Raw genomic sequence first — 9517 nt, forward strand, 5'->3', positions numbered from 1 at the left:
GGCACATAAAAGACACCATTTCGAGCGTGGCCGTTTTCATGCGGGTGACACGTAAAAGCACCCACTACACTCTCTGAGTGGTTAGCGTTAGGAAGGGCATCCAGCTGTAGAAACTCTGCCAAATTAGATTGGAGCCTGGTGTTGCCATCCGGATTCACCAGTCCTCAGTCAAATTGTCCAACCCATGCTAGCATGGAAAGCGGACGTTAAACGATGATGGCCGACCAAAGTGTTATGAGTGGATTTGATAGATGGAAATTGAAAGAAGTCCATCATATATGTGTGCTTAACCCCACAACTATGGTGCTGGTTTGTTTCCCCATATAACTTACCAGTTTGGCAAAAAGAGACTGACAGAATAAATACCAGGCTTCAAAAATTTAGTATTGGAGTCGATTTGTTTGACCAAAACCTTCATCATTGCTATTCTACTACAATGACTTCTGCTCCTCTAAAACCATGTCCCATTTCATTAAGGACAGCTCATGTACCTTTCTCTCTTCCCCTCTTATCTCTACTATGTTTCACTACTAACCTTAAAAAATTCCAAATGTAATGCAAGACCCCTTCCTCCTCATTCAACTAAATAACAATCATAACACTCTTAAAACCTATTAATATAATACAAGGTAGCAGATACACAATTAGTCAGTAAGCTGATAATACACCAATTTATATCTCATCTGTTTTTGCTCGACCACCATTAGTATCACATTTACATTTTTTTCTTCCAACACCAAAAATATCTGGTTTGCAAATTAAAACAGAAAACAAATATTTAAGAACAAACCACAACATATAGAAAAAATTTTTTAATTTTTCTTTACACTGAATAACCAACAATGTCTAAAACATTGGCTCCAAGAAGTTGGAAATGTTCTAAGGCACTTTGAAGAGCTTCTGTGTTGTGCTTAATGTCCTTTCTGCACATCAGTTTCAATGAAGTATTTTGCTGATTGCCTTCAGTTTTTCTAGGATTACTAAGGGAATAATCAGAACGAAATGTTTCATTGGGAACAGTTGATGTCTGTTCTTCATTAACAGTTTCATGTAAAACATTACATTCTTTCTTTAATTGTTCTTTGTGTTTTCTACTCTTTGGTGCAGTACATTCTTCTGTAGAGACTTTACCAGACACTTCTGCAGACATTGAATCTTTTTGGTTAAAATTATCCATTTCTTCTCGAGATCTTTTCTTTTTCTTTTTTTTTCTTTTTGTGTAAAAATCTTCATCTCTAGTTTCTAAATCTTTTTCTATATCAACATTAAGCACCGCTGTACTTTGCTCCCCAGAATTGGGAACTGTACTTTGGTTCTCAAGATTAACAAGTACCGAACTCTGCACCATAGAATTATGAAGTACACTTTTAGAATCAACCACCTCACAATCTTGTTCTTTCTTTTTCTTCTTCTTCTTTGATTTCTTTATTTTTGTCTCACCAGTTGTCGAACAAACAGTTTCTCCATTACTTACATCATTCTCACCATCACAGTCAACAACATCAGATGTGGTCTCTTTGCACTTTTTATGCTTGTCTTTTTTCTTCTTCTTATGTTGAACCACAATACACTCATCTGTCATCTCAACAGATTGTTTTTTATAATTATCTACAGATTCAGAATTATGCTCACCATCTACATCAGTTATTAATTCACATGCTGCCTCTTCTTCAAATTCCTCGTCCTTAACCTTCTTTTTCTTTTTCTTCTTTAACTTCTTAACAGTCTCCTCAGGGCAGTGGTCAACATCCATAGTAGAATCTGACTTATCTTTGATAGTTTGCTCAGGGCAGTGGTTAACCTCCATAGAACAATCCAAGTCTGTAGGTTCTGTAACCAGAGATTCCTTGTGTGCAGAATCACTGTCTCTTACTTGTAAATGTGCATCTTTCATTATTTTCATTTTCATAGCAAAATATTCCAATACACTCTTCCCAGTATTTATGGTCAAAACTCCATGCTTTTCATTAATGACCAGCTTCTCAGTAGATTCCTAGAAAATAGATATTAAATAGATATTATTAAAATAATTTATTATAATTTATCTTTAATGAGGTAAATAAAATCATGAGCCAAATAAATTATTGAATGAGGAGGGGGCAAGTGACGGGGGAGGGACAGAGATAGGGTTTCACATGCATGAGGTTTTACAAATATGGATATATAGGCACAGGCATGACTGTGTTATAAGACGCTTGCTTCCCAGCCACATAATCTTGGGTTCAGTCCCACTGCAAGGCACCTTGGGCAAGTGTCTTCTACTACATATAGCCTCAGGCCAACCAAAGCCTTCAGTGGATTTGGTAGATGTAAACTGAAAGAGACCTATCATATATATGTGTGTGTGTATGTATGTGTGTGGCCCCTTGTGTCCACGTTTGTCATACCACCACTGCTTGACAACTGGTGTTGGTGTTCACATCCCTGTAATTTAGTGATTCAGAAAAAACACTAATAGAATAGGTATTAGCTTTAAAAAAAGTCCTGGGATCGATTTATTCAACTAAAACCTTTCAAGGTGATGCTCCAACATAACAGCAGCCAAATGACTGAAACTAGTAAAAAATAAAAGACATCTTATTTCGTTCTGATTTCCATCAACATTTACTGTTTAGATGTCTGTGTCTTTCTGCTGCTAACTAATCCCTTAAACTGATAAAGATAGAGAAAGAGGATAAGATAAAATAGAATTAAGTACTTTGTTCTTACGTCCAATTGGAAATATAAGACATACTAACATAAACACCTCCTGAGACCCGAGAAGTTTTCACAAGGCCAATAATGTTTCACAGCATGAAAACAGGAGATAATTTCATACTTTAACTGCAGCATCAATTGAAGAAACTCCAGATTGAGACAGTGGACAAAAGAGAGTGTGAGAGCAATGTGGTATTGGATAGAGAAGATTTGTATATGTACACATATGAAGGAAGCAAGAGAGATGTAATGCATCTTTGTGAGTGCGTCTGAAGGAATACACATAAGCTTTTCAATGAAAGAAGAGACAAACAGACAGGCAGACACAAAAATACTGTTATATATATGTATGTGTACATCTGTGTGAATGCATGTGCTACGTATAAGGAGATGTAACAAAGAAAAGAGGGAGAGAATGGAAAAAGGAGATTATCAAAGAAACCTTACTGATTTTGCATCAATATTAGCAGCTTCAAGAGGAACCACTTCTGATGATGGGGATGATGATGGCACCAGATCAGTCTCAGGTTTCTTCATCTTGGTTTTCCTTCGGCCAAATATACAATCCATGTCCTCTGCTGTCCGACCTGACAGATCTTTGCTTTTCATGTGTTTGTGGTAGCTGAGAGAGAATAAAGATAGGAAGATGAGGAGCACTTAAATACTGTTAGGGGTTAGAGTTAAATATAGTATGTGGAACAAAGATAGGAAGCCGGGGAGGGCTTTATTCAATTTTCGGGGTCAATGAGTTAAATATTGTAGCTGAAAAAGGACTGGAAAATGAATAGGACTTTAAACAGTGTTAGAAGTTATTGGGTTAAATATTGTAGTTAGACAACATTCTTGTTAACCATGAGCATTGTCCTGATCCATGAATATTTTTGTTAAACTTGAACACTTCTTCACACAGCTGTCCTCATCCATTTCGCATTACATGACCATACCAGTGCAGTCATCTCTCTTGCACACCACATCTGATGCTTCTTATGTCCAACTTTTGTCTCAGGACACTTACACTGTCATGCATGCACACTGACACTACACATCCAGCAGAGCATACTGGTCTCATTTCTTTCAAGCCTACGCATGTCCTCAGCAGTCACAGCCCATGTTTCACTGCTATGTAGCATGGCTGTTTGCACACAGGCATCATACAGTCTACCTTTCACTCTGAGCAAGAGGTCTTTTGTTACAAGCAGAGGTAGGAGCTCTCTGAACTTTAGCAGTTATGCTCTCAGAGCATCTACCCCCATTACTGACTTGGTCACCTAGGTAACGGAAGCTATCAACTATCTCCAGTTTTGCCTCCTGGCACTTGATGGAATCTGTTTTCTGTACATTTTCAGTGTTTATTGCACCTGTGCATCTTCCACACACAAAAATTATCTTCCCAGTTAACCTTCCTTTGATATTGCTGCACCTCTTTTGCTTACAGCTTACACCAAGTATATCGTATGGAGTTTCTACCTATGCCTTTTCTACAGCTCAAGCAGGGCCATCTACCTGAAGGGATTTGTGATTTGTCTGACTTCCTAATTACTAAGACTTTGGTTTTTGCTAGGTTAACTCTAAAGCCCTTCAGCTATTAGAGCAAGGTCACCAGTACAGAGGAGCTCCCAGAGGCAGTCTGTCATGAATTCCTCTGTTATTGCCTGGTGGACTATGATGAACAAGAGGGGGCTGAGGACAGATCTTTCGTGAACCCCTACTTCTACCTTGAATTCTTTACTATACTTATTGCCAACCCTCGCCTTACTGACAGCATCCCTGTACATGGCTTGTACAGCTTTCACCAACCACTCATCTAAGCCTAGTTTCCACATTGACCACCAGATGAGGGATCGGGGGACCCTGTCAAAGGCTTTCTCCATGTCAATGAAAGTCAGGTACAGAGGTTTATCTTTGGCTATGTATTTCTCCTGCAGCTGTCTTACCAGAACTCTCTCTCTCTAATTAATTGGGCTATGAACCTCTCCGTGACTTTCATCACCTGATCCAACAATTTGATACCTCTATAATTATTTCTATCTAAGGTGTCACCTTTACCTTTGTAGTAGTTGACTATGGTGCTGCTACACCAGTTATTGGGTATGATTCCTCCGTGTATCACCTGGTTCGTAATACGGGTGACTAGGGTATAGCTGACACTGCCAGATATTTTAAGCATCTCAGCAGTGATTCCTGATAAGCCGGGGGCTTTCCCTGTCTTCATATCCTTAATTGCTTTATCTACCAAGGTACTGTCAATTCGGATAGCTGGTCCCTCTGTTGGATCGACATTTATCAGACTCTCTTTCTCCCATTCATTTTCTTTATTTAGCAACTTTTCATAGTGGCATCTCCAAGTCTCTCTCTTTGCAGCATCATTAAATGCATGTGAGCCATCATTCATGTGGACACATTTCTCTGAAATATTCGACAGTACTCCAGCATGGCCACAGTCTAATGACTGAAAACAAGTAAAAGAATGAAAGGATAATAATTAAGAAAACTTACTGCACACGCTTTTTGGCCACACAAGACTTTTCTGCCAACTTGCTAACATCATCTGTATCAGCATGACTGGCACTAGTGTGGGTTTCACTCAAACTGTTCAACAAGGAGTTAAAATCATCCTGGTGACTCATCAAGTTGTCACCAAAGACTTTTTTAAAACCAAGCCCTGTAAAGTAATAACAGGAAAATTAATTAACACATTTGGTATGGGAAAGTGAAGTGTAGAGAGGAGTCACAATAGCAAAGTCAGGGATGTAGAGAGAAGAGTCATGATGACAAAGTAAAGAGTGTAGAATAGCCTGATAGAATATTGCAGTATCATTGAATAATTCATGTTCATTCAGTGGAATGGAAGATCTTCATAGTTTGTTGATGAGGATTCAGTTGCTCATCCCTGAATTAAATGTATAGTGTTCCCTTAACATCTTTCTCAAGCAGAATCAGTGATATACAGTGAATGTGATAAGGCTATACTCTTTTGAATTACAAGTACAATTCATGTCAGGCTTCTGTACAGTATCAGTCTACCCAAGGCCATGCCCCAGTATGGCCACAGTCTAATGACTAAAACAAGCAAAAGATAAAAGACCCAGTTTTAATCACAAGACATTATAAAAGCTCCTTCACTGGTCAGCAATGTCCTGTCAATGATACCTAGTTATGGTCATGTTACCTTAAAATTTCCATCTTGATACAAGTGGTTTACATTTTTAATGAGGAGTAAAGAATCTGCTGAGGAATGTTTGGCTACTACATTCAGCAGATCAAGTTACAATGTAAAAGGCTCCTTCTTTTGCTTAGGTCACCTCTATTTGCTGCTACCCTGAACAAGTCAAATGACTATAGACATTGTGATCTCATGATCAGTATTTCAAAGGCAGTAAGTTCTTTTGACAAAGAGATCTGGCACCCACCACATGGTTTCAGGTTCAGTGCCACTGCATGGCACCTTGGGTCTTCTACTATAGACCCAGGCTAACCAAAGCCTTGAGTGCATTTAGAAGATTGAAACTGAAAGGAAGATTGTCATATATATGTGTGTGTATGTATCTGTGTGTAGCTGTGTGTTGTGTCTGCATATTTGTTTACATTTGTACTTCTACAAAAGTTCCAACCTATGAGCAATGATGTTGTCATTTCTCCTGTCAACAAATTATCCACTCACTTCATGCCATTGAAGCTATGTGGAATAACAGGTAAGAATTTAAACAATAACTCAATAGCAATCATCTAATCCATGTTGACATAAAAAAAAAATGCATGTAAAACCGCACAAGCAAGCAAAGCTCTTCAAAACCTGTCCCACTAGTTTGCATAGCTGTTTTCAAATCATTAGGAAATTTACTATAAAAGATTTGGCATATACTAAAGCTGATTAAATTACTATGTAGATGTCTACAGCAGCTCATAGCAAGATATGAAATGTTAACCCATCAGTCAACATCTTAATTTTTAGCAAACTATAACATGTCATCATGGTAAAAACTAAATAAAAGGAACAAATGGTAAGAACTAAATGCAACACATGTTACAAAATGGTCACTGGTTTCTAAAGGTTGTGAAAGAATTCCAAAGTGCAATAGTGGTTAACTTACCTTTGGTATCATTCTTCTTTGAGACTTTCACATGTTCTCTGCTACCATCTTCTCGCAGCCCCAAACCTTTACCTTTCTCCCAGCCAAACTTCTCAAGCATCTTCTGACCAAACTTGTCTTCATCTGACAAATGAAAAATAACAAATATGGATTCTGAAAAATAGTCATTTAACACCCATCTTCCATGCTGGCATGGGTTGGACAATTTGACAGACTGCAAGCCATAGTACTATATTGAGCACCAATATTGTCTTTGGCATAGTTTCAACAGCCAGAGGACACCCTTCCTAATGCCAACCACTTCACAGAGTGTACTGGGTGATTTTTTTTTTTTTTTTTTTTTTGCGTAGTATTGGCACTAATGAGGTCACCAAGTAACTCACAAGACAAGATCCTTCAAACAAGTTGAGGTGTAGTATTAAGAGAGGTGGCTTTGTATCAGGTATTGACAGGTTCAAATATGGCAGAGTGACAAGAACAGGTGTCTTGCTGTAATGAAGATATATGGCTACCAAACAGTAAAAATTTACAATATAGTCAACATAATCACAAGTATGGATGTTTAGAAGTTAGGTTCAAGACCATATTGTTTCAGGTTGTTCCCACTGAGCAAGAGCCTTCTACTAGAGTTGTGGTTGTCAACTGGGTTTCATATAAGATTTTGGGGGGTCCACACAACAAAATAGTAAACTGGGGATCCACAACAGTATTTTAAAGACCCCTGGAAAAAATTATGCTTTAGCTGTATTACATGAAACGGCTAGGTTTCTTTCTCTAGCATTTTACATAGTTCAACCTACACAGGTTAATGTGTGAAAAACAAAATAGGAATTTTGAAGAAGTTTCTATGGAACTAGTTTTTAAACATCGAATGACTATGGGGGTCCACCAGAATAAAATAGTTATCAAAGTGGTCCTTAAATAAGAAAATGGTTGAGAACTCCTGTAGTAGAGCTTCAGGTTAACCAATACCTTGCAAGTATAATGTGGTAGTCTAAAACTTTGCAGAATCTTGCAGTGTATATTGTAATACAATTAGCCTGACACACAACTATTTCTGCCTTAAAAAGATTACTTTTGACCAGATACTAGGACTTTGTCTTTATATATATATATACACACACACACACACACCATATATGTATGTACGAGGGAATACCCAAAAGTAACCGACAATTTCTCTGTGGGACAAGCCTGTTGCACTTCAGGCTTCTGTCACAATAAGCCACTTCATGTGACCCTCAGGCATCAGTCTGTCAACTGGTAGCATCGAATGAAGTCATACTGCCATGTGAAGTGTCTTTGTTTTGCAGTGCTTCTCCACTGTTCGTCGATTTTTGCAATGGCTGAAACAAAGGAACAGCATGCTTTTGTGAAATTCTTTCTGCCAGGGAAAACGGTGACCAAAACAGTTGTCATGCCTCAAACAGCTTACAAGGATGCTACCATGAGCAAAACACATGTTTACAAATGGCTTTTGTACTTTAGAAATGGTCACTTGTTGCTTGAAGACCAACCTCATTCAGGGTGACTGTCGACCTCCTGAACAAATGAAAACATCACGAAAATTCATGAACTGATTTTAGAGGACCATCACCGAATAATTGATGAACTTGATATGACTGATGTGTCACTGGAGCACCTGCTAACAAATGAAAAGAGTTGCAGCAAAATTTGTGTGCTGCTTGTTCACGGAAGATCAAAAGCATAGATGCATTGTATTTCAAAGATTCAGGATTATGTAGCTGATTGGAGATTTGTAATGTTTCAAATGTTTTGAATCACAAAATGTGATCACATTAACTAAGGTGAAATTTGGAAATAGGTTCACAACTCTGACTTGTAATGTCTTGATATTTCTAGCATTAAAAAAAATCTAATCTATCCTAAGAAGGCCTAAAAGATTCAGAAAATGTTTAATAATTGTGGCAAAAATGAATCTAAAGACACAATTTTTGATAATGCAGCCATATTAATATTTATAATAATGATGTTTTATGTAGGCACAAGGCTTCAAATTTTGGAGGAAAGAAACAATTGATTACATTAACTTTAGTATTAATCCAGAAGTATGTACAGTAAAGTTGTCTTCAGTGAGATTTAAGCCCAGATCTTGAAAAGCCAAAATAAACACTGTACACTACCAGCATGCAGCCTCAAAATTTCAGAGTGTGAAAGAGTCAGGTGGTCCTTCATTTTGTGCTAATAAACCATTTCATTCCATTCTATGTCATATTCCTCTAACAGCAAAGACAATGAACTGGCAGAATTATTAGTACACCAGGCAAAATGCTTAGCAGTATTTCATTCATCTTTATGTTCTGAGTTCAAATTCCACCAAGGTCCACTTTTTTCATCCTTTCGAGGTTCATAAAATAAGTATCAGTTAAGCACTGGGGTTGATGTAATTGACTGAAGCTCCTCCTACTGCAATTATTGGCCTTGTGCCAAAATTTGAATCTAAAATTATCCAAAGGCTGGGTGCAACACTGATAACACAGAATCATATATCATAGTTAGAAACTGCAGTATTCAGTTTCCAGACTTTCTACAGTGTATTTGCATTAAGTATGACACACAACACTAATTTGAACACTGCTTCCATCATTATTAAAGAATATATATATATATATATATATATATATATATATATATAAATTTAGGGAATAGAGCGGGTAAAACCCAGCCTACATGTTTCCTAGCTAGCAGAACTTCAGAAGTGGTAATTA

The 9517-nt window shown here is 37.5% G+C and overlaps 2 protein-coding genes across 3 annotated transcripts in view; one reads left to right on the forward strand and one right to left on the reverse strand.

Annotated features, from left to right (window-relative positions):
• Positions 1 to 9517, forward strand: part of LOC106875068 (uncharacterized) — a 124918-nt gene that overhangs the window by 85263 nt on the left and 30138 nt on the right. The window lies entirely within an intron of this gene.
• Positions 798 to 9517, reverse strand: part of LOC106875067 (PIN2/TERF1-interacting telomerase inhibitor 1) — an 11942-nt gene continuing 3222 nt past the window's right edge. For both annotated transcript variants that reach the window (XM_014923029.2, XM_052969592.1), the window contains exons 2-5: positions 6789 to 6911; positions 5194 to 5359; positions 3145 to 3319; positions 798 to 1993 (exon numbers count right to left, since the gene is read on the reverse strand). In XM_014923029.2, coding sequence (XP_014778515.1) covers positions 824 to 1993; positions 3145 to 3319; positions 5194 to 5359; positions 6789 to 6911 — 1634 coding nt within the window. In that variant the 3' untranslated portion in view covers positions 798 to 823. The remainder of the gene's footprint in view (positions 1994 to 3144; positions 3320 to 5193; positions 5360 to 6788; positions 6912 to 9517) is intronic.

Source organism: Octopus bimaculoides, chromosome 7 (assembly GCF_001194135.2).
Source record: "Octopus bimaculoides isolate UCB-OBI-ISO-001 chromosome 7, ASM119413v2, whole genome shotgun sequence".
Lineage (NCBI taxonomy): Eukaryota > Metazoa > Mollusca > Cephalopoda > Octopoda > Octopodidae > Octopus > Octopus bimaculoides.